Source organism: Ziziphus jujuba, chromosome 8 (genome assembly GCF_031755915.1).
Source record: "Ziziphus jujuba cultivar Dongzao chromosome 8, ASM3175591v1".
Taxonomy (NCBI): domain Eukaryota; kingdom Viridiplantae; phylum Streptophyta; class Magnoliopsida; order Rosales; family Rhamnaceae; genus Ziziphus; species Ziziphus jujuba.
Window position 1 is genome coordinate 23,453,657 of NC_083386.1, and position 26,060 is coordinate 23,479,716.

Below are 26,060 nucleotides of genomic sequence, written 5' to 3' on the forward strand. Positions count from 1 at the left end.
GGCCGGAATTGGGAGAAATCTGGGTTTGAAGATTTTCAACCCCTCGCTGGAAAATACTCCGATCCCGGTGGGCTGGCCGCAAATGAGAAGGTGGTGAGGGGTGGCTGGCGCGTGTGGCCTGAAAATGGCTAGAAATGGGTCAAACGGCGGTGGCCGGTGGTGGAGGGGAAAAATGGCCGTCGACGGAAAACGCTCTGATCCTGGCACGTTACCGGCCGGTTGGCCGTGAGATTTGGGTGGCCGGTCGGAATTGAGGAGGCGGAGGCAGTGGGGTGGCCGGACGATGGCCAACCGGTGGTGGCCGATTTTTCTCCCCCTCTCTTTCTCTCTCCTCCCCCCTCTTTTCACACCGGTTTAAGGCCACCATGGGTGGCACTGTTCACCCATGTGGACCTCTAAGATGTCGACATGTGGCATCACTGTTCATGTACTGTATATAATTGGAAAGTAGAATAAAATATTGCGGTAATTGGAAAACTTTGCATGTCCATAACTTTTTAACCGTACGTCCAAAATTTGGCGTGCCATTAGTCTGTGGACTTGTATCGATGAGCACTTTACAACCATATATGAGTCAAAGCTCATTTCCCCATAAATAAAAAGTCAACTCGGGCACCCTTGGACAGTTTGGATCCCAACTTGTTTTGCTCATAACTTTCAAACTGTAACTCCGTTTTCGACCTGCTACTAGTCTACGAACTCGTGCCAACTATACTTCGTAATGATACCTCAGTCAATCTAGAATTCCATCCGAGTCAAAAAGTCAACTTTTGACCCATTCGGTCAACGGTCAACGGTCAACCTCGGTGAAAGTTGGAAAATTTCCATTGTACTTTGGGACGGGATGTTACAGACTGCTACTAACTACCTGGACCTAGGGGAACGAATTTAAAACAAATAAAATATGAGATAAAAAAAATCTCAGTGAGTGGCATAATATAATAAAAAAATAAAAATTTATATCCGTAAAACTTTTTCTCAAGACCTTTTGTTTTACTCATTTAAAAAGTTCTCCATTTAAAAATCATTTTGTAAAACCCAAATTTGTACCCCAATTTAATATCATAAATTGATGCTCAAAGGTATAAGGTGAACGATCAGTATAATATTGCAAAATATCTTAATCAAGATATAAGTAGTGAGCATAAAATATTATAAACACAATTTCACGAAATAATTATGAAAGTGTAGTAATAACCAGCATATTTGAAAACCAACAATATACACAAAATATATACAATGTACCATACGATATACCAAACTATAAACCATGGGATACACCTACCTTATGACTCTCAATATATGAAAGGAATCCTGGAAATAATAAACTGTCGAGACATACCCAACCTCACGGTCCGTGGCAATTATAAACTGTCGGGTGAAACCAACTTCACAGTCCGTGACAATAATAAACCGTCCGGATAAACCCAACCTCAAGGCCCGTGGCAATAATAAACCATTGGGATAAATCCAACTCCACGGTATTGTGGCAAATCGTGCGCTATAATATAATACTGATCCAAGACACTAGTAATATAAGGTACATCAATTAAGAATAATTAATACAGTATCCTTAAAACAATCTTGTAAGATCATGTATATTTTTCCAAATGATACTGTATCATAAATCATAATTTAATATTTCAATTGAACTGCTTATTTAAACATTTCAAAATTTTCAAATCATCATTTCATGCTTAAACCAGAAATATCACAGTGAAATATATTTACCATAAACCAATTTTAAGCACATAAAATTATAAAATATTTGAACATTTTTAAAATCATATAAATTTTCAATCTGCTTTCTTAAATTAGTTATTTTCCGAAATGATTTAGAACCTCAATTCAAATATCAAGATATTTAGATACCATAAATTCATTTATGAATTCATTAGAATTGAAAACCGTTTAAAATATTGTTAAACATCATATAAAATGATAACACATATAAATAAAATCAAATAATATATATGCATAAACAAAAAATTTCAATCAAATAGTATATACATAAAATATTTGAAGCACATATATACTATACTATGTATCCAAAATATTTTAAAATCATATAACCACTCATAGCATTATAGATGCTCACTCCTGCTCCCCTGCAGAACCGACTTAAGACTCAACATGAGTATCTGTAATATAATAAAATATTTTTTAGACTCCAATAACTAAAATAAAGATATTTTTATGAACTAAATATCTTAAAATAATTTATATCACTCTAAAATTACATAAATTGGACACTGAACGGTCCAATTATACTGCATACTCTTACGATCCGATATCCAAAATTAGAGTTTTTCACCCAAAGACTAATCTTTCAATATTGAACTATCTAATAGGTCCTAATAATTTCTAATTTCACTAATCCAACTTCAATTTTGTCTAATTTGACCAATTTTGTCCAAACACAATATGAATTTATCCGGTATTTAACTAATTGACCCAAAAATAGAAAAATTATCAAACGACCTCCAAAATTCACAAATTTTATATCAATGGAAAGCCCAAGAGATAAGGAATGCAATGGTATACTCACCTCGGTCCAAAAGTGTCACTGATGGTTGAAAAACTTATCGCAATACTCGGCCAAAGTCCACGTTGATGTATCTCTCAAACGGTGAGGAATCTTTGTAAATGGACCACAGAAATGAGTTTCAAGGATCCAAAAATAGTGAACAAAGTGTATGGATTGGCCTGAAATGGCCAAGAAAAGGTCAAACGGTAGGAAAATGTCAAACAGTCGATTCCGGCCCGTCGATCGGCTGTTTGGCTTGAAATTTGGCTGGCGATGTCTTCTCAAGGTGGGTAACAAGGATGGCTGGTGTAACACCCCGTCCCAAACTACATCAGAATTCTTGCACGTTGACCGAGGTTGACCGAGTGGGTCAAAAAGTTGATTTTTTGTTCTGGGTGAAATTTCTAGTTGACCGTGGTATCGTAGCGAAGTACATGATACTACGAGTTCATAGACTAGTAGCACATCTGAATCAGAGTTACCGTTTAAAAGTTATGGGCAAAATAAGTCGAGATCCAAAATGTCCAAAGGTGCCGGGAGTTGACTTTTTATGGTTGTAGAATTTTGTTTTGACTTTTATATGGTTGTAAAGTACTCATTGATACTAGTTCATAGACTAGTGGCACGCTTAAATTGGACATCTGGTTAAAAAGTTATGGACTCGCAAAATTTTTCGTATATCGTATTATTTTATATTATTTTATTAGTGTTTAAAATTGGAGGCCACGCATCACGCCCTCAGCCAATCCCGTGAGTGCACAGTGGCACCCATGGGATGGATTCTTATTGGCTCAACCCACGTGGGAGTCGTGTGAAGAGAGAGGGGAGGAGAGAGAGAGAGAGAGAGAGAGAGAGAGAGAGAGAGAGAGAGAGCTAGAGAAAGAAACCTAACCGGCCACCGCCGATTAGCCCTTTCTGGCCACCCTTTCCATACACGTGCCACCCCACCTTGAATCCCACTTGAAAACCGACTGGCCAGCCAAAAATCGCGGCCAATCGACTGCCGATGCGCTCGGATCGAGACTTTTTTCGGCTGCGGTGCCGATTTCTTCAAACCCAAATTTCTCCCTATTCTGCCTTCTGTTTGCCTCACCGCCGGTCTCGTTGAGTCACCCATTTCCTGATCTACCTTCCCACCAAAAATCACAACCAGTGGCCACCAGACGCGCCGCCGGCGGTGACGGGTTCCCGTGACCACGACGGCTTGCCAGGAAATCAACTTTCCGGCGAGTTTTCAGCTATCCCGCCCATCCTTTCCCACTAATTCCGACCCTCTGAACCCAAATCCGGTGTCCATTTTCCTCAATTTTTAACGGATTGTGAGAATCGAGGGTCTAAAATTTGAGAGTTTTCCGGTGAGATTCCGGCCATCTCGGGTCCGATTTCCGGGAAGTAAGACTATATTTATAATCTTTGTTACACAAGCTTCGATTCGGTATATTACTCGTAAATTTTGGTTGTCGTTTGTGTTCGTTCCCCGGGTACCCATTTGGGAGTTATCCGATTAAAATATTAAAATAATTAGTTGTGTATTGTGGATATTTTAGGTGCACGTGTGGGTAGTGGAGTTGATCCTGCAGAAGATCTCGATTGATACACGTGCTTGAGGTGAGTGACCCATCTTTAAAACTATTTTGGGGTGATTAATTATATTTATCCTATGTTAATTTAATATTTAGAAATATGCTCATGTGGTGGAATTTAATTATAATTGTGGTAAAATTTTATTTTATATATATATATATATATATGCTTATTGATGCTAAATGAAAATTTGGTTTATTAAGAATTCTTGATTATTATTATTGTGATTTAATTGTATTTATTATGCCTGAGCAAGGTGTTTTCATTTAATTAATTGTATTTGGATTTTAATATTATTTTTGGGCATGATTTGATTTTAAATATTTCAAAGAAAATATTGGGTTAAATTTAGTGGTTTCAAATTATATAATTATGCCATTGGAATATTATTTGATTGATTTTATGATTTGGGAAAAAATTATTTGTATATTATTATCTGTGGATTTATGCTGGAAATATTAAGGAAAAATATGGGAATGTGAGTTTGAAAAATGGTATAATTTCCACAGTGAATTTTGGAAAAAATTGTGTATTTTAATAATAAAATTGGTTATTTGTTTTAGACACACTCATACAGTACTGGTGTTCTGTACTGTATATGTGGATGAGCGCACAAGTTATAATATCTTCAGTAAGTTGTCATCGGACCGAGAGCAGACAAGTTTTATATAGTACACATAAGCCGCCCCCCTCCATGGCCGAGTTGACGGTTTAAGCAGCGGTGCTGTCGGGACGCCAAAGCGATCGTATGCAAGTTTCTCTCTTTAACCTCCTATCAGACGATGCTCGGGATGCTGGGTATCGTAGGGCATCACTGGTATATAGTGTGGTGTGTCAAGTATTATTTTCCAGATATAAATTTCAAATTCTAAATGTTTTAAAATCGTATTTAAATTAAATGTATTCAATTTGTTTTATCATCTATTTATAATTATTTAAATTATATTTTTGACATTGTTTATTTTAGTTTATTAAATCAAATTTTATGAATTATATATTGAATTTTTCTTTTATGTTATATTTCTTTAATGCAAGTATTCTAAATTTATTTTATTATATTTCATTACATTTTATTCGTATTTGGATTATTTAATAATTTATTAAATTAATTATTCATTGATTTTTGGGGCATAAAAGATTGGGTTTTGCGAATGGTGAGGGTTTTGAGAGAAATATTATCTTCAATTAATTATTATTTATTTACTTATTTATTCTTAATTAACCAAATGTACTATAATTATCGTTGCTTTATAATTGTACAGTAGATAGGGTCACTCACTGAAATGATTAGCATCTCATATTTTTAAATTCCGTTCCCCTAGGTACAAGGATTGGTAGACGTTCTTTCGGAGCGAGCTTAATCTTCGTCGCTATCGTATTTCGAGAAGTTCTCTTTATCTTCATTTATTTCTATTGTAATATTTCTTTCATCCTTATTGTATAATTTCTATACTTAATGGTACTTTATAAAGCTATGTATACTGTCTTGGACATTTGTTTACAAATTATGCAGTGATTTCCTATTATTCATTTGAAGTGCTGTGAATTTGTAGAAGTAAATTGTAGTAATATGGGAGGAATAAGGTGGTGTATATAGAAGTGTATTTTCAATACAGGAAAATTTTGGTAAGTCCAACCCTTGGGGGAGGTTCTGCCGAATTTTCCATTGGAGGACCCGGTAGGGTTTCTCTAGGATCAGGGTTTGTCTAGGGTTCCGGTGAAAAATTTTGAACGGGTCCTGACAGCTGGCGCATGCATCAAGATGGTAGTTGGATTTGGACAAAACGGAGTTTAAAACGGGTTCGAAATGATCCAGATCGGATCCATGGATCTGAAGAGAAATTTCTCGGGTTTGGGGGATAAAATGGATATTTTGTATCTTTTTTTCATTTGACACGCTTTCCAATATTTATATAGAGCCTTGGGTCATTAACAGATGAAAATCTGGGGCTGGTTTGAAAAGTGATATAAAACTGATATTTGAAACTTCGTAGAACCATAACTTTTTATCCGTAACTCAGAATTTAGCGCGCCGCTAGTTTATGAACTCATATCGACGAGCTCTACACAATGGTATATCAGTCAAACAAAAAATTTTAGCCATAGAAAAAGTAAACTTTGGACCCACATACTTTTAAGTTGGTCAAATTTAGTCAAACTTATACAACAGGGATATTTTAGTACGGGTTGTTACATTAAGCCACATCAGAGCTTCTAACCAAATACCTTAAATTTAATGAACTAAATATGCAAAAAACCATATTGGGTGTATGGATAAAACTATAAATTTAGAGATGAAACTGTTGGATTTTTTTTAATCATATAATAAAAGGTTTAATTTAGTACTACATTATTATTATTATTATTTTTTTGGATGGCGGCGAACTCGAAATCAGTTTCTTGTTTGAAGAAACAATGGTTTTGCTACTAAACCAGGGACTACCATATTGGATTTTGAAACAAATTATCCATGTAGAATATGATTAATTTAAATTGTTTTATACGTCCAAACTTTGTAGAAATCAAAGTAGTTTTAGGGGTATTGATGCCTTAGTTCCTCATCCGCAGCCAGAATTGAATTGAAGCTCTATTTTTACGCTCTCTAATATGATGGAGCAAAAGCAAATGATAGCCATATACCTAATGGACTGACCACATGTTGCGCGTGCACATACAGATATATATGATTTTGATCTGGTGAATAATATTACTAGTCTTATCTTAAGCAACATTGACTTGGTAGAAAATTAAACAGGTAAAAGGAGAAAATGCATAAAACCGTACCGCATATAGTATACACAATTTATTATTTACTTATTTAATTCTAATTGAAATATGTTGCAAAAAAATATAATTGAAATAAATTGAACAGAGATAAGCAAATATGAGGGAAGAAAAAGAAACATAAAGATATAAAAATAGTGCTAAAAAAAAAAAACTCACAGAAAATGGTAGTTCCCAAATTCAGTCCTTGAAGGCTTCATTAATTAATGTTTAATGTTCGACAAAAGTCTAAACCCATTTTAGTTGAAAGGTTAAAGCCCTAAAATTTGTTTCCTGCCAACATGTTAAAAGGGTAGAAAGTGGCAATTTAGTAACAAACATAAAAATGATGGGGAACAGTTTTGAGTGATGACGTCTTGGTTTTTACCAAAGTAGTGGGATACATGTAGCTTATTTAATGGAAACAGCTATTGTGCAACAGAATGTAAATTAGAGTGTAATTAGCACTCCTCAAAAACTTTACCATTTTTTATTTTTTCCCTCGTTTTTATAAATATCATATTTCCACTGGTTCACGGCGTGAATTGCTGATTCTAGCTACCACTATTACTCATGATCAGGTTAGCAATTCTAGCAAATATCTAAAAAAATCTAAAATGATAGGTGGCAATATTTTACATATGCTATAAATTTTTGATTCAATAAAATTAGAAATTCCTGATTTAATAAATAGAAATTTCGTGACTAAAGAATTCTTTAAAGAAAGGCATAGAATCTCATAATGCCGAGGATTGTCCTCAAAACGATATACATATATATATACTATGCGAATATAGAACATATGTATGGATATAGGAAATCATCATATTCTAAGATAGCTCCGGTAGAAGATCCTATGACCTCAAATGTCAAGGGTTGTGCTCAAAACGATATATATATATATATACTATGCGAATATAGAATATATGTATCGATATAGAAATCATCATATTCTAAGATAGCTCCGGTAGAAGATCCTATGACCTCAAATGTCTAAGGTTGTGCTCAAAACGACGTCATGCTGGCTGCCAATAAAAGATTCTATCATAGCCAGTAGTCTGCCTTCAGTCTTTGCAATGGAAGTTCTTTGTGCTTGTGTTCTTGTTCTGTTTTGATAAAATGTTCCATTGCATATATTGATAAAACATCAATCAGTGGGAAAAATTTCAAGTACTCCCGAGGTACCAGACTCAGAACTCGTTCAAATCATTTTATGCCACGTGGGATTACTTTCCATATCTGATAACTCTCTCCTCTACCTTACTACCAGTTACCTGCACTATTCTCTCTTAGTAATTTCTGTTTTCACATTGCCAGATCATCACAATAGATGGAGGAGGTCATGTGGCTTATCACGTGCTTGTAATTGGTTATTAGTTTGTTAGCTTTAGTTTTACGTTGGGTAGTAGAACCTTGTTTCACTTTGACTATAAATAATGTCATATCAGACTCTTGTAAAGTAAGCTTCTGCAGTATTACCAAATAGAAAATTCTGGAAACTTTCTAGTCTTTCTCTTCTACTTTCCTATCTACTTTCTTGCTCTTTCTCTTCCTTTCCTGCATTTTCTTTCTTCTCACTCTTGCACCGAAAAAAAAAAAAAAAAAACCCAAAGTAGAAAACCAGACCTTCAATCTTGGCCAAATTCGAACCAAGGCCCCACGGGTTTAAGTCGTTTGTCCACAGAATTAATAAATAAATATAATCAGATGAACCCAAAATGGGGGGAAAAAAAAAAAAAAAAAAAGAAGAAGAAAAAAAACCAAAATTGAAACAGAAAAATCTCTAAGCTTGTCCTTTAGGCTTAACTAATTATGAAATTTGGGATCTTTATCTATTATTATTATTTTTTTTTGGGTAAAAAATCATGCTCAATCCTAGTAATCAGAGACACAACTTTAGTAATGCTGAAAGATAAGTCCAGATTTTTGAGCGAGTTGCCGAAGAGAAAGAGCAAGAAAGAGCTCTAATTGCAAATTTTTGTTGATGGAGGGAATTGATGGTTTCATATTTCTGGTGTTTAATGAAGGTTTTCAATGGTTTCATATTTTTGGTGATAAGGGAGTTGCTGGTTACAGGGAAAAAAAAAATAAATAAATAAAACATATCGTTTGCCACAAATTTGTTTGTTGCCGAAAGAGAAGAAGAGGGAGAGAAGAAAGAGGAGAGAGAAAGAGCCAGTTTTGAAAAAGATGAGAGATAGCATATACGTTATCTGATATGGAAAGTAATTTTCCACATGGCATAACATGATTTGATAGAGTTCTGAATCATGGCTACTTCAGTACTTAAAAGTTTTCTCAATCTCAATCACTGAAGAATTAGTGTGTTCGTGCGGATGCGTGAACCAATTTGCTCTCCAGAATCGGCAACTACAGGGGGTGGATTCAAAAATGTTGGTGAAGGGCCGAACAAGATTGCTATTTATTTATTTATTATTATTATTATTATTATTTTTTCAACGAAGCCAGTTCCTAGTTGTTCATTCTTTGAATATATCATAGAGAAATTTTTTGCTATTTTCCTGACTTCTTCTGTTGCAAACTAGTTGTTCATTCTTTGGATATATCATATATCTACTTCTGGTTTTCTGGCTGCTGTTGCTCTACTTTCAAGGAGTTCTACTACTAATTTTTCTGGCTGCTGGTGCTCTACTCTCAAGAAGTTCTCTGTTGGTCTAGTTTGCTCAAGCTAAATGTCTCTAGTGACATGTTAATTTCAAACTCATATTTTGCTCAAACACAATTTCACAAAATAAGAGTTTGAGGGGCAATGTTGATGAAAAATGACGTGTCATTATTAGTTAGTTTGTTTTTGTTTTGTTTTTAGTCCAGGTCAGCAACTGAGGTGTTAGTTTGATTATGTATTAGTATAAATAGCAATCACGTGTAATAAGACTTTCAATGGAAACAATTTATTGAATATTCTAGAAAAGCCAGTTCACGTTTCTCTCTTCATTTTCTCTCTTGTTCTTGTATCTTCCTTTATTTTCTTTCATTTTCTTTCTATCCAAACACTACTTTACAAAGTCTAAACCCATTTTAGTTGAAAGGTTAAAACCCTAAAATTTGTTTCCGCCAACATGTTAAAAAGGTAGAAAGTGGCAATTTAGTAACAAACATAAAAATGATGGGGAATAGTTTTGAGTGATGACTTCTTGGTTTTTACCAAAGTAGTGGGATACATGTAACTTATTTAATGGAAACAGCTATTGTGCAACAGAATGTAAATTAGAGTGTAACTAGCACTCCTAAAAAACTTTATCCTTTGTGATTTAAAAAATTCTATAATGATAGGTGGCAATCTTTAACATATGCTCTAAATTTTTGATTTAATAAAATTAGAAATTGCGTATTTAATAAATGGAAATCTCGCGACCAAAGAATTCTTTAAAGTTTTGATAGAAAGGCATAGAATCTCATAATGCCGAGGATTGTGCTCAAAACTATATATATATATATATATATATATATATATATGTATATATATACTATGCGAATATAGAATATATGTATTGATATAGGAAATCATCATATTCTAAGATAGCTCAGGTAGAAGATCCTATGACCTCAAATGTCTAAGGTTGTGCTACGTCATGCTGGCTGCCAACAAAAGATTCTATCATAGCCAGTAGTATGCCTTCAGTCTTTGCAATGGAAGTTCTTTGTACTTGCATATATTGATAAACCATCAATCAGTGGGAAAAATTTCAAGTACTACCGAAGTACCAGACTCAGAACTCGTTCAAATCACTTTACGCCACGTGGGATTACTTTCTATATCAGATAAAACTCTCCTCTACCTTACTGCCAGCTACTGCACTATTCTCTCTTGCACCAAAAAAAAAAAAAAAAAAAAAAAAAAAAAAAAAAAAAAAAAAACACAAAAACACAAAAACAAAAAAACAAAGGAAAAAACCAGACCTTCAATCTTGGTAAAATTTGAACCACGGCCCCACGGGTTTAAGTCATTTTTCCACAAAATTGAAAAATAAATATAATCAGATGAACCCATAATGGACAAGGAAAAAAAAAAAAAAAAAAAAAAAAGAAGAAAAAAACCAAAATTGAAATTTAAAAATCTCTAAACTTGTTCTTTGGGCTTAACTAATTATGAAATTTGGGATCTTTGTTTGTTATTATTATTTATTTTGGTAAAAAATCATGCTCAATCCTAGTAATCAGAGACACAACTTTAGTAATGCTGAAAGATAAGCCCAGATTTTTGAGCAAGTTGCCGAAGAGAAAGAGCAAGAAAGAGCACTATTTGCAAATTTTTGTTGATGGAGGGAGTTGATATATCAGATTTCATATTTCTGGTTTTTCATGAAGGTTTTCGATGCTTTCATATTTTTGGTGATAAGGGAGTTGGTGCTTACAGGGAAAAAAAAATCGTTTGCCACAAATTTGTTTGTTGCCGAAAGAGAAGCAGAGGGAGAGAAGAAAGAGGAGAGAGAAAGAGCCAGTTTTGAAAAAGATGAGAGATAGCTTATATGTTATCTTATATGGAAAGTAATTTTCCACATGGCATAACATGATTTGATAGAGTTCTGAATCCTGGGTACTCCAGGAGTACTTAAAAGTTTTCTCAATCTCAATCACTGAAGAATTAGTGTGTTCGTGTGGATGCGTGAACCAATGTGCTCCCCAGAATCGGCAACTGCAGGGGGTGGATTCAAAAATGTTGGTGAAGGGCCGAACAAGATTGCTATTTATTTATTATTATTATTATTATTATTTTTCAACGAAGCCAGTTCCTACATATGCCATTACTATTAGGCGGATTTGGAGCATATTAATTTATGTAAAGAGAAAAATATTATAATAAATGATCCAGATTATGCTCCACGCTATTATATATATTACATATGCTCCACGCTTTTATATATATATATATATATATGTAATTGGAAATAATAAAATGATGGCCTTGATACTTAGTTGTCTTTGCTATGGGTTTGTTGTCTATATCAAGATCGAGAGTAGGGGGAGGGGGTTGATTCGGAACCTACTGATCCGCTGAGATCTCCGAATATCAATTTTAAATTTTAAATTTTAAACTAATTACATATAATAAGTTAGAAATATTTATCTTAGATTTTTTTTTAATATAACAAAAAAAAAAACATATTAACAATTTATTTAGATACAAATTAACATTATTAGCAAATTTAAAAAAAATTATAGATAAATAAAAAAAACCTTAAAATTCTATTAAGACAAAAAATAATGTTTTTTTGGTGGAAAGACCAAAATATAATATTGAATGCAAATTTAAATGTCAATCAAATATATATGAAATAGGTTATGAAAAGTTTAATATAAATATGAACTAAAATTAAAATTAAATGTGCAATATAAAACTACAAATTAAATATCTATTCTATTATAAGATATCAAATATGATATTATAAATTATCTTTATGACAAATAAATGATTTATATAAGGATAAACGTTAAATTTAAAGTGACAATATATTATGTTTTAGATTTTGTAATTTTTTTTGAGAGGACCTATTATATCTTTTTTTTTTCAAAAATTATTGGGGATAAATATATATATATATATATATAATAGAAAAATATTATTTATGATTCTGATAAATAATTATCAATAAAATTTATATGCCAGATGATATTTTAAATGCCTACCATAATTTTATATTGGGCACTACCATCATTGTGGGTTAATCGGAAGATTTTATTTATTTATTTTTTCTTTTCTTGTGAAATTGGGTTAATCAGAGTATTGGGTGGGTTTTATTTGGGCTGTAGAATTGAATTCCATATGTTTGCAAAGTAAATAAATAATTCATTGGAATATTGCCAAACTGTTCGTTGTTAAAAAACATTCTACCTATTGAGAATTCAGTTCTGAAGACATTGAACAGAATTTATTGATTTTGACATAATTGAATTTTTATTTTTTGATGAGAATCTTTACACAAATAAAAAGAGAATGTAAAATATATTTTTACTTCTATTACTGATGTTAAAAGAGAAAATTCGTTGACATGTTTCTCAGAGCGGTTGAATAATCTTAGATGAAATAATTGAAGAAGTCAAAAGTTTATTCGAACTACATAAGCTTTAGCACAATTTGAGCAAGTTAGGTTGGTTTTAATTTTAAGAAAACATCCCTCGAAAAAACAAATAAATAAAGTCTCCTTCTCTTAAATATATTAAATTTTTTTAACAATAATTAAATTAGCCTTTTAAGTGATTCAAAATTATAAATACTTCAGATACTAACATATAAGTCATGATTTTCCTATTGGGACTATCCAGTTGAGAAAGGTTAAAATTTTAAAATTTAATATAAATTATCATTTGAATCGCTTTGAAAATTAAAACTTTAAAATACATAAATAATTTATTGCATCCATATTTAATTCATATATAAAATTTTAATATTTTATTAAATTTATATCATATCATTAATTTATTTTTCAATCGTAGATTTTAAAATAGTTAAAAACTAATAAAAAATGTCTAATATTAAAATCATCAAATAAATTTGATGCATATTTGGCTTAGATTGTAGAAGTTTTTTTAAATTATAATATAATAAATATTATCTTAGATGAAATGGCAATTCATATCAATTATATCCTGTAATATAGTAAGACCTGTAATTTTACAATTCGAACATTTTAGTGGGACAACCCAGTGAGAGTGTTTACACTTCTTCTATGAGATTCTGATTTACGTCATCCAATTATATATCCAAATATATATATATATATATATATAAATATTGAAATTAGGGTATCTTGTTGAACTTTTATGGGGAAAACCAGCTTCTCTGTCAGCCACCTTTAAATTTAATTTAGTTAAATACACAGATTACATTCCTTGTGGGGGAATTATATGGCAAGAACTCCACTTGACTTTAAAATTCTGACTTTGATATATTATTAAACAATTCTGTTGTTTTCTGAGTCAAGCAGATCAGAGCTAGTTAGACAGATCAAAATCCATAATCAAAAGTAGTAAATTTGATTAATGCTTAAGCATTAATTCCCTTAGACATTAAATATTTAAATGGTATATTTATAATTTGATTTTTTGAGGATAGTATCTTTATAATTTTATATATATTGCTTTTGTCTTGGACCCTGGCGAATTTTCGACCTTTCCAGCTCTAAGAATCAATGGCTGAAGTTTGTGACCGTTAATCCCCCATTCTCAATATCAGGTAAAAAACAAAAAAAAACATGTTGTCGAAATGTTGACGAAATTGCTAACATCCACGCAATTTGGAAAGGCTGATTCCAGTTTTATATATTGATGAGGAAGAGCGCACTAATCCAGTTTGGGTCAACAATAAATCCATGTTAAATAATGAAACCTGTCATTTGCTTCTTAAAGCACATAGAATAAATCAAAGCCAAAATAGAAATTCTTTGTGTGCATATCTGGTTTGTATGAGCTATGTTGGAATTTTAGGGTTGAATTTTTTTGGGTAAAGCTTTTGCTCCTACTTTTATTTCTATCTGCTTCTTTAGAAGTGTATTTTGAAAAAATCAATCTTTATTTACTTTGATTAAAATTTATTTTAAAAGTTTGAAGCATTTTCAAAAAATTATCCAATTGACATTTTCAGTTTTTAAATTTTAAAAGTTGCTTAAAAGTTACTTCTAACTTTTCTAAAGTTATGCCAAATAGTTCTTTAGCTACGTAGCTAGCTATGATTATTGGAAATTCGTTGGCTTGGTCTTCTAGAATATATATACATATACATGTATATTAATCGGAGATTAATTGGCTTGCTCGCACGTCTAGAACATATATACATATATATTAATTGGCTTGGTCTTCTAGATCTTCAATAATATATAAACATATATAAGTATGTTTATAAATTAGATTTCCTTTTCTTGTACATTATTATACGAGGAGGAGCAGCTCCATCATATTAGATACAAAAATCCTATAAATATAAATATATATATATATATATATCTATATATATATGTATATATTTAGCTCTGTTATGATCCATACTGCCATATAAAAATTATCTATATATATATATATATAATTAATTTGGAGGGGGATAGTTTTAGCTTATCTTGGAAAGCAACTGATTTTGGTACTAAAAATATGGAACGCAAATGTTGATAATTTAATTGGTTATCTTTATAGATTGACTTACTCTCTCACACGAGATTTGTAGTTTAAAAATAAATAAATAAAAGGGTTTTCTATATATGTAAAACCAAACGGACCACAAATTTTTTAGGTGATACCTTGATTAATAGATTAAAAACTAAAAACTTAGTTGGGAATTTATCGATTTCTAGAATATTATATATGTATATAGGAATGATATGGTAAGATAATTATTGGGAAGAATTATAAAGGACAGCATTTATAATTATTAAATTTGCAAGATTTTTGTGATTTGGCACGCTGTGGATGGTTGTCCTTCGTAGTCCATCTCTATAATTTTTTTACCATATTGAAACCGTATAAATACATATGTGTGTATATATATATATTATAATTTTTTTTTCCCCCTATGTACAAATCCTACACAAATTTTGTCTGAGATAATGAATAAGGGTATGCGTACAGTTATGGTACATATATCTATATATGTGTATGTGTATATAGGTAATCGTAACATTTCTGGAGTCTGGACCATTTCTTCTGCTTTAAATAGGCCACAAGCAGGAGGAAGATAACCTCATAACATGGCTGACAAAACTAGCGAACAATCAGCAGATAGAAAACTAGAAGCTGAGTTACGTGGTGATACTCCTCCTATAGATGTTTCTAAGGATAAAAAAATCGAAAAGAAGAAGAAACATGCAAAGGCTGAAGATGAACTCCGCGGTACTAATAATCAACCTGCAGGTTCCTCCAGCTCGTCTGGTCCTACTAGAAAACCTGTTGCTTCATCCTGTTCATCTGCTAGGCAGGGTGAGACCTCAAATTATAGAAAGTAAATGGCTTTTGATTTCGTTGAATGGTTATATATTGTGTGCTATCGTGTTTTCCTTCAACTGTGGCCGTGATCATAAAAAAAATGCTGATTTTGTGTTCCCCTTTGAGGTTAACCATGTTATCCATGGTTATCGTAATTAAGTGATAAGATTATATCTTTTGCGTGATCAAGGAAGAATTATCAGCACAAACTGGAAAATTTGTTTTATACTCTGTGATTATGGTAAAAAAGTTAATTCGGTTCGTCCGACTTAGTATGGGGGTTGGTTGTACGAATCAAAATGATGGAAAGTTTTGTATGGTGTGGCATTATTTTCCATTTGTAGTAATCACACTATGTTTTCATCACCACCATGGTGACACTTATAATATGATGAAGATTTCGTGTTCTATATAGTTTAAAGTTTGTCTTCTATTATATATTGTAATTTAATAAGCTTGATTATGTTCAATATATAACTAACTATTTACTCATGAAATATACTCTATGCTAAGGGAAAAATAATCACATAAAATGCTGGGAAAGCAATCACAATCAACTAGAATCCAAAATTTCACAGTTCTATATGTTGATTCTATATGGTACTGGGAAAATATTAAATCATAAAAAAATGGGTAAACTAACCCTTTTTTTTTTTTTTTTTTTTTTTTTTTTTTTTTTTGCGTTGATACTGAGGTTGAACTAAGATTGATCGATACTTTTTGTTCATTAATTATTGTCTTTTTTACCATTAAGTCTACATATATATGGCGCATGCATACATGCATGCATGGCACCCAAAAAGTGGGTTATTACTTGGAAGTGAAGAGTAATTTTTAAGTCGTAAATATCTATCTTTACTTTTCATAGTTAGTCTCATAATATCTATGATGAGAATGCTAATTATCTATTATTAACTTTAAATATCAAATACATATATATATATATATATATATATGACCAACTTCATGTCAAGTCCATAAGTTTAAGACTTAATATTGACAAACATCCCGTTAAATGTAGCAGGACGAAATTTTCTCTTGCAACATGTTTTGAAACATTGATTCGCATTATGTCTTGAATTAAAGGATTTGACTTGAGCTGAACTGTATAGATATACATACATATATATATATATATATCATTGGGTTAATTCCATATTGGTACCCTTACCTTATAAGGCTGTTTGGATTGTCGCATTGAATTGGATTGTGAGCATAGGATTGGAGTGTATTGGATAGGATAGTCTAATACTACAACTATCACTGGTTTGGAACATTAACAAAGTTGGACTGGATTATAAAATATATTGTTTTTTAATTTTAAATTATTGTAATACAAATTTAAAATAAAATCAATCAAAAATTTGTTTTCATTGGTCAACACCAAATCAACGTTGGTCAACATCAGTTAATGACTGGTCAAATCGATCAACATGCGATCAACTATATATTTCTAATGAAATAGTCCCACCATCTAAACCCATGCTTTTCAGTGGGATTAATTAATCCAATTGATTAAAATTTAAAAGGATAGAGTAGATGTAACAATCCGTCCCACTAAATGCTTGAAATTTTAAAGTTTTGAGGAGTTTGACTAAATTGACAATTTATAGGTCCCAAATTTAATTTTTTGTAAATAATAGGACTTTTCATTCATGCGTGGATGCTTTAATCATCAATACATATATTTGCTTTGCTTGAATAATCATCAATATATCTATTTATCAGCAAAGTTTCCAATTTTGAATGCCATAAAATCTCAAATTGCATGTCAGTAATAGTTAGAAATTCTAATTGCTTCCTAAAGCATATGTACATGTAGATATTTTCATTTTGGACTCTCATACAATAACTTCTGGAGCAGCAAGTATGTACAGGCCCAGTCACCCAAAATATGTATATGTACCGGCCCAATTACGAATAAGACATTCAAATTTAAATGTATTAATAAGCATTTCAGTCTCACACCAGCAAGTAGGGCTGTTAATTATATCCCTAATGCGGGAGGAAAGCCGAATGTGCATATGTTGAAGGTCCAAGATATGCCAGTGCAGTTGCAAATCTAGCGGATAGACAAAGGCTTAAGAGATTCTCTTCTCATAGAATCTTCAAAAATGATGAGCGTGTGTATATATGTATACATATTGAGTTTTGATTTAGTATCATGGAAGATATTGTTATATCATATAAAATTAGATCGGGGTAAGAAAACATATATATATATATATATAATTTAAATTTTTTTCTTTAGAAAATTCAATATTATTTCAACATTATATGAAAATTTAATTAATTTCCATTAAATGATTTATTTTTCTTTATTAGATTTTTTGTACTAAAAAACAAGAATAAAAAAATATTTTAAATTAATATGAGCATTTATGATTTGTTTTCTAGCTAACCTATAATAAAAGTGAACTAGCTAGTTAATTAAATCATTACTATATATTATATATCTATATATATATATATATATCTAGGTTCACCCGGTTTATGAGCTTGATGTGGCATTGAATTGATTTTTTTTGGTGCAGCAATTCACTCTCCGCAAGAATTATGGTTATGCCTGAGTAATTTGAAACCAGTGATTTACAAAGTCCAGGAACATTTAGTCATATTCGATTGGAAGCAAAAGTTGGGTATTATTTAATGCTCACTATTCCACCAATTTTCAGGAGAGGTTCAAGCCGACAAAAGGAGGATTGGGTAAACATGTGGAGAAGAGACTTGCCAAGAACATTCACCACTAATAAAGTGTGGAGAAAAATCAAATGAAAAGAATTCAATAGGAAAAATAGGAGAGATAATTAATTGTTTTAAAATATTATTATATTTATATTGGACATTGCTAGATAAATGAAAGAATAATTTTTGTTATTGAAAAAAGATTTGAATTAGAATAATTTTTGTTATTGAAAAAAGATTTGAATTAAAGAAAGTGTTTTCTTCTTTGTAATTTATATATAAAAAGTACAAAATATGGTTTATTTTTAATTATGTTTTATTTCTATTTTTTATATTCAAAATATGTTTTTAATATTCAATTTAGAAATTTCATATTTCATATTATTTTTAATAAGAATTTAAAAAATATTATGGAAAAAATTATTCTTTTAAAATTGGTTATTTAAAGTTTTAAAATTTAAAGGGGGTAACTGATAGTTTAAAACTTTTACATTTAACTTTTTTTTTTTTTTTTGGTGTAATACCTTTACATTTAATTTTAAAAACAGGTAAAATCAACTTTTCATTGGTCAACTATGGTCAAATCTTTAGATTTAACCTTACAAGTTAAAATTATCGGTTGCCTGTATTTTAATAGTTTCTTTAAGCTAAAGGAATTTGATGATAAATATTTAAAAGTATTATATTTAAATATAAGAAGATAAAATTTAAGAGGTCTAAATAAAATTTAACCTAACATATATAGGGCAAATTTCTTTTAAATTTCCTTGTTTTGTTATAATTATATTTAAATTTTATGATTTTAAAAAATCATCATTAATTTTTTTTATTTTTTATTTTTGCTTTTCTATATTTGTTAAGAGAAACTAATTTATCAATTTTTCCAATTAGTTTTTACAAATAAAACCATAAAAAAATTAAAAATTTATATTTTATAATTTAATAATATTATAAAAATATAATTATGACATTAAAATGATATAATTAAATGCCAAAAACTAACTATGAGTTTAAATAATAATTTTTTAGAAATGTGAAATCTAACTACAATCATCTAGAAGAATCTAAAATGAAATTTTAACAGTAAATATATTTCCTTATTTTTGACTAAATTTGTAGTCTTTCAACAATGGAGTCCTTTTATATGTCATTCATGGGTCATTATTAATAATCACTTGTGGTGAATGAAAAGATATATGCCATCCAGTACGCCCAAAAAGTACCTTCTATTTTTTTATATTTGCAAGAGTATCCAACAGTTTACTTGTACAATAATTTAATGTAGACATGGATTGAGGAGGACCGTAGATTGAGGAAGGGCCGCCATGGATCTTCCTTCCAATTCCAAGTTGATGATGTTTTTTCTTCATAGTATAATAATCAAGTTGTTTACTTAAAACAATAAATAAATAAAATTAGACGTGGATTGGGGGGTTGAACCAAAATTTCCGATCTAACTGCTTTCATCACACATAGTAATGATTGAAAATTTTATATAAAATTTAAAAAAGTTATATACAATGGACAATGATTCTCTAAGTCCATTATTAAATAGAGATTCAAAGAAAAATAAAAATACAATATCTTAATCTATCAGATATAAAGCGTTTATATTTACATGAATAAAATATTTTTTTCCATTCCAAAATTATTAAAAAGTCCCTCAATCTTTTTTTTTTTTTTTTTTTCAGGGTTTTATGTTGGTTGACGTCTTCTTCACTGTGTGGTAGGAGGAAAGGAGCAAAATTCCGATTAAAATCCACATAACTGGCTTTATTAGTGGAATAGGTGCATTGATTAGGTTATGTTTGCAGGAAGTTTCTTTGTTCTTCATTTTTATTTATTTATTATTATAATTATTATCTTCCAAGAGAAAGTCTTTCTTTCCCTTAGTCCACACTCACCTTATCATGGTATGGAGCCAGCCTCACCTTACGGTATGGGGGACATAAATGGGGTAGTGGATTTTGAATATTTGTGATTTTGAATTTGGGAACTCCTACTACCCCACCCCTCCAATGAAAATTTTCAATTACTGGTGTTCCGACATTCTCACAAAGAGGTGCGGCCCTATTATTTTTTATTTTTTTGTAAATTAAAAGGGGGTAGTGCTTCGAAAGTATCAAAAATTTGCTTCCACTCCTATTCCAAGAGTAGCCATCATGGCCAGAAGGAAAGAGAGCTTATAGCAATTTGTAATTTTTTAAATAATAATAATAATAAAAGAAATTTTAATAATTTAATAACAAAAGCAGTGGGAATAAATTCGTACCCTTCAGAAAGAATCTTCCATGGAAAAATTGTAACCTCGCTTAAGAAAATATATTGGAATTCTATTTTTTTTTTTAAAATTTTTATTTGATTGAATAGTGTGCCTATGCTATGCTATATGCTATGTTTCGGAATATATGCGAACCTGAATGAATACGATGGGATAGAAACCTTTTAAAAAAAAAAAAAAATGTACTTCAATGGGTGGGTAAGTGAAGACCGATGAAGAAAGAGAGTATCATTACCTCGCAATTTCTTGGATTTAATATTCATTTAATATTTTATCAACATACAAGTTAAAAAAAGCCAAAAATTCATCAACATATATACAGCTTGACAACGATCCTTTTTCTGATTATGATCGTTGTGAAGGTAATAATAGTGCAAGAACATTAGCTATCCCCGTTATATGTTCGTGTCATTATTTACAGATCTAGTCGTTAATTAACTTAAATTTGTCATCCCATTTACAACTGTATATATATTTATATATCAGTAGACAATATTGTTATTTTCTTTTTTTTTTTAACTAATTTTTTGCTAGAGATGAATTTTCATAAATAATATCCCTGTGCTCTGTGTGTGTGTGATTTATTTTTTTCCCCTGTACTAACAGGATGAAAACAATTACTAGCTCAAAAGTTTGAAGAATCCAAGACTTTTCGACAAATAAACAATTAGCAATTATGAAATCTCTTGCTCTTATACTAACATTTAACAAATTGATTTTTACATCTATGCATTTCATTTTCTATTCTCAAAAGGAATATTACACATTAATTAATAATTTTAGACTTTCATTTCAGGGGTACATAAAATAAGGAAAATCAATGGAAGCCGCAAAAGGTAAGTTGCGTGAATATTTTATACGCCAAAGTTGCATTCTTGTTTTCATGGTCAGGTTTATCTTTTTTTTTTTTCACAGCTATCTTCAGCAAGCTATAGCTACCTAGTAGAAATATATTGGCGTAAATATACAGTTTCGATATGTTTAAAAATAGATACATCTTAATTATGTTGGAACCTATTTATGTATATGCATATACAGCAGCTAACACTCGTATCGAGCTCTACGTGGCAGCACTGAAAGGCGATTGGAAAGCAGCCGAAAAGGTTGAAAATGATATTAATAGAGTGATTACAGAGAAAGGGGAAACGACTCTCCATATTGCTGCTCTAGCAAGAAAAGAGCAGTTTGTGAGAAAGTTGGTCAGTAAGCTGAACAAAGAAGACTTGGAAAAAAATAACAAAATTGGTAACAATGCTCTATGCTATGCCGCTGCCTCTGGAAATGTGGAAATTGCCAAGCTTATGGTCAAAGCTGGGAATGAAAAGTTGGTAAATCCAGATAGTGGTAAAAAACCCCTTTCCATGGCTGCTGCCAACGAACACGGTCAAATGGTGAGGTATCTTTTTCACAAAACCAATAATATTCAATATTGGGAAGAAGAAGAACAAGCTGAGCTGTTCACCACCTGTATCGGCATGGGGTATATGGTAAACTTTATTTTTAAATTTACTTTTTCCGACTTTACTTTCCTCATTTGTCTTTTGAATATTTTTGCTGTATACATCTTTTGTTAACTTTTACATTCTTTATACAAAATATGAAACAAAGAAGTAATTAAAACAGGTTACGCACAATAGCATGTTCTGTTTTCTGCTATATGGAAAAATTATAGCTAGTGCAAGACTAGTGTTTCTTGAATATAAAATTTAAAGAGGAAAAAATATATATATATATATTCGATCCGCATATTGAATTGATGGAAGAACATACTGAGGATGCTTCCAAAATATATATATTCATGTGTATTGATTTTTAGTTGTCAGGTTGGCAATTGCTCGTACTCTGTTTTTGTATGGCTTTATGAATTCTTTGAATTAATTTCTTCCTTCTCCAAAATAATAATAATAATAAAATAAAATAAAAAATCAATCGTTGTTGTGAACTTGTGATAGGATAAATAAAAAACGACACATTTCGGATATAATTAAAACAATTGCATGGATCCCCCTCCTTCAATTATATTAAACCAAATTAATTCAATCATGCATGCATGCAAGATTAATTATATATAAGTTGAATCTGGCCAACATTCATGTGGCACAAGATAATTATAATTGTATCTGAATTTTTTCTTTGGTATTTTTTTTTCAATTACTTTCTTTGGTAAATTGAAATATGCAGATTTGGCTATAGACATGCTAAAGAGCAACCCAGGACTAGCTAAGGTTAGAAACAAATATGATGAAACAGGATTGACTGTGTTAGCACGAACACCTCTAACTTTTGTTGGTAATGATGAGAGTCAATCAGCTGGACTACTCAAGAGTTTTCTTAATTTATCATGTAAGTCCACATTTAATTCAATCTAATTATATATTTAATAATTAAATACAGAATTAATTAATTAATTACTTTATTAATTCTCAGTGAAAATGCTTTGTGATAAAAAGAATAATTAACTATATCAATTCTATATTTAATAATTAACTATATTAATTATAAAGTTATTTATTAAAAGAATATTAACTATATTTTATATTAATTATATTAATTACATAGTTAATTAACTATATTAATTCTGAATGAAAAAGGTTTAAAGCTGCCGCATTTAGGAAAATCAAGGCAGTATTCTCAAGCGTTAGACTTAGTCAAAATGCTTTGTGATTATTGCTTGAATAATTCTGATGAAGAGAACCAAAGCTCAACTGCGGAAGTTGCAAATCTACTATTTGATGCGGCTGAAGCAGGGAATGTGGATATTTTAATCAAACTAATGCACTTCAACCCTGACCTACTGTGGGTCAAAGATACTGAAAGAGGAACTATCTTTCACGTGGCGGTTGAGAATCGTCACGAGGACATATTCAATTTGCTATTTGAGTTGGGTGCAATTAAGGATTTTATTGCAAAACATATTCCTAGCAATGACAATAACTTGCTTCATTTTGCTGCTAAATTACTACCTCAAAAGAAGCTCAACACTGTAAGTGGAGCAGCTCTTCAGATGCATCGAGAGCTTTTGTGGTACAAGGTACGTACACAAACATCAATATATGGTCTGACAGGTTTCTATTTCTTAATTATAATATGTTCAAAATATTTTCTAATACAAAATAAAGTGTAAAATGTTGAAAATGTATTATCAATTAATAATTTAAAATTAAAATTCTAATTAAATAAATGAATACTTATAACATTTGTCAAAAACCATATTATAAATATATCTATATCTATAATTATATATAGAAAGCGAAACGCCTAGAATTCTTTTAATAAAAATATATTAACCAAAATGGTTTATTGTGCTCTTTTTTTTTTTTCATGTTTTAGATTGAATATTTTGTTTTGTTTTGTCTTATTTTCTTGTCCTTTTTTATTGTGTTTTAAGATATTTTTTTTTTTTTAGAGGTTGCGTAACAAGTATAATTAAACATTTTAGTTTTCTTTTAGTTTTAAGTTTCACATTTCCTTTTAGTTGATTCTAATAAAAAACAGTGTTTATTTTTTTTAACAAATGACTACTTTATTCTTATCAATTTATTGTAGCTTATTTTTTAAGTTTTCAATTTTTACTAGAAAAAAAATATTTAATAGGCTAAAATTCTTTACTGGATAAATTTCCAAATGCATGGTTGATTGGACTAGCATCGGCGCAAATGAGTACGATACAAAAATTTTTAAATATTGTATTATCTCTTATAGTTCTATATATATAAAAAAATCTCTTATAGTTTTATTTTACACTTTTTTTTTTCTTTTAACAAAAGTCTCTTATAGTTTGATTTTTCTTATTTGTATTTAACTAAAAAAAAAAAAGTAATCGACACTATTATAACGTGGCCATGGCAAATATATATATATATATATATAGAAATATGTTCCCAACATAAAATATTAATGTGCCAAGTACTATGATGATAACATTAATAGCTTTTCAATATGCAATTAAAAGTTCCTATATATATATATAAGCTCGCTCCATTTGTACACAAAAATAAAAATGTGGTGGAGTGGATAAGGAAACAGACATGCTAAGACAGCTAATCTAATTAAAGTTTAATATGGCACTGCTTTGACTCATATAACTACTGATCAATATTAATTTCCTAATTAATCTCTCTTGAATTAATTTTTATTGCAGGAAGTAGAAAAGATTGTACCAACTCCATACAGAGACTTGCCTAATTCAAATGGCGAAACCCCACGTGCTTTATTTGAAAAAGAACATAAAGAATTGAAAGCGAAAGGTGAGAAGTGGATGAAGGACATAGCAGCTTCATCAATGTTGGTATCTACAATTGTTGCGACAGTAATGTTCACAGCTGCAATTAGTGTCCCTGGTGGATTTAATAACAATAATGGAGTTCCAATTCTTCTAGATAAAAAGCCTAAGCTGTTTGTGATTTTCACAATATCAGATACAATAGGGCTATTCTCCTCCACAGCTTCTACTCTGATATTCTTGTCCATCCATACCTCTCGCTATGCTGATAATGATTTCCTTAAGTTCGTACCATTTATGTTGATGTTTGGAGTTACTACGCTTTTCATAGCCCTAACAGCCATGATGATCACCTTTTCTGCCATATTTCTTCTTTATTATCATCACCATGGATTAGCTTTCATTTATGTCATTGTGTGTTGTGTTCCTCTTCTTTACCTTTTGTTTATTTTTCCTCTTTTATTTGAGCTTTTGCATGCAGTTCGTGGTCCTAGGTTTCTGTTTAAGCCACGAAAACATCTATTTCACTAGCTGGTAATTCTCTACTTATCATATATGTTGTAAGTACTATTTGAAGATGAATTCTATATGTGGAATAAATTCTTGAGGTTTAAAAATAATGGCACTCACTTTATTCTTCATATTTGCATGTTGTTTATTTTGCCTGTGCATTTTCTTTTATATTTGAAAAATGTTGATTCTGTGCTCCTATATTTCATACTTGCACCATTATATGCATATGGTATATTATACCATTTTTATATTTCATATAAAGCGTGAGTCATATTATTGGATCTAGTAGGGGTGTAAAACAAAGCCAATTATCCCTAAATAGAAGCCCATTGTGTAAAAATATGAGCCCGCAAAATTTCTTCTCACATTCTTTGGCACGATGGGGCATTACTTACACCAAGACCCTACCCAATTGGATAATGTGTACCTGATTATTACTTTTTTTGGACATAGAATTAATTTCAAATATATACCTTTTTATTCAAATAACCAGTAAAAATTAATAATGTTTTTAAATGTTTTTTAATTCATGTAAAGTTTTATAAATTTTAATT

The 26,060-nt window shown here is 30.6% G+C and overlaps 1 protein-coding gene across 1 annotated transcript; it reads left to right on the forward strand.

Moving 5' to 3' along the window:
- The first annotated feature begins 15,570 nt into the window (after nt 1-15,570).
- LOC107414105 (ankyrin repeat-containing protein NPR4) lies at nt 15,571-25,524 on the forward strand. The gene is made up of 5 exons (XM_060819865.1): nt 15,571-15,799; nt 21,810-22,115; nt 22,953-23,114; nt 23,363-23,802; nt 24,913-25,524. Exons 1-5 carry the CDS (start codon nt 15,571-15,573, stop codon nt 25,522-25,524), a joined length of 1,749 nt encoding a protein of 582 aa, XP_060675848.1.
- The last annotated feature ends 536 nt before the right edge of the window (nt 25,525-26,060 follow it).

Excerpts from the sequence above, each read along its gene's own strand:
- LOC107414105 (XM_060819865.1), top strand. The coding sequence starts at position 15,571 with ATGGCTGACAAAACTAGCGAACAATCAGCAGATAGAAAACTAGAAGCT. Across the intron at positions 15,800-21,809 it reads CTGTTCATCTGCTAGGCAGG|CAGCTAACACTCGTATCGAG; the intron begins GTGAGACCTCAA and ends ATGCATATACAG. Across the intron at positions 23,803-24,912 it reads GAGAGCTTTTGTGGTACAAG|GAAGTAGAAAAGATTGTACC; the intron begins GTACGTACACAA and ends TTTTTATTGCAG.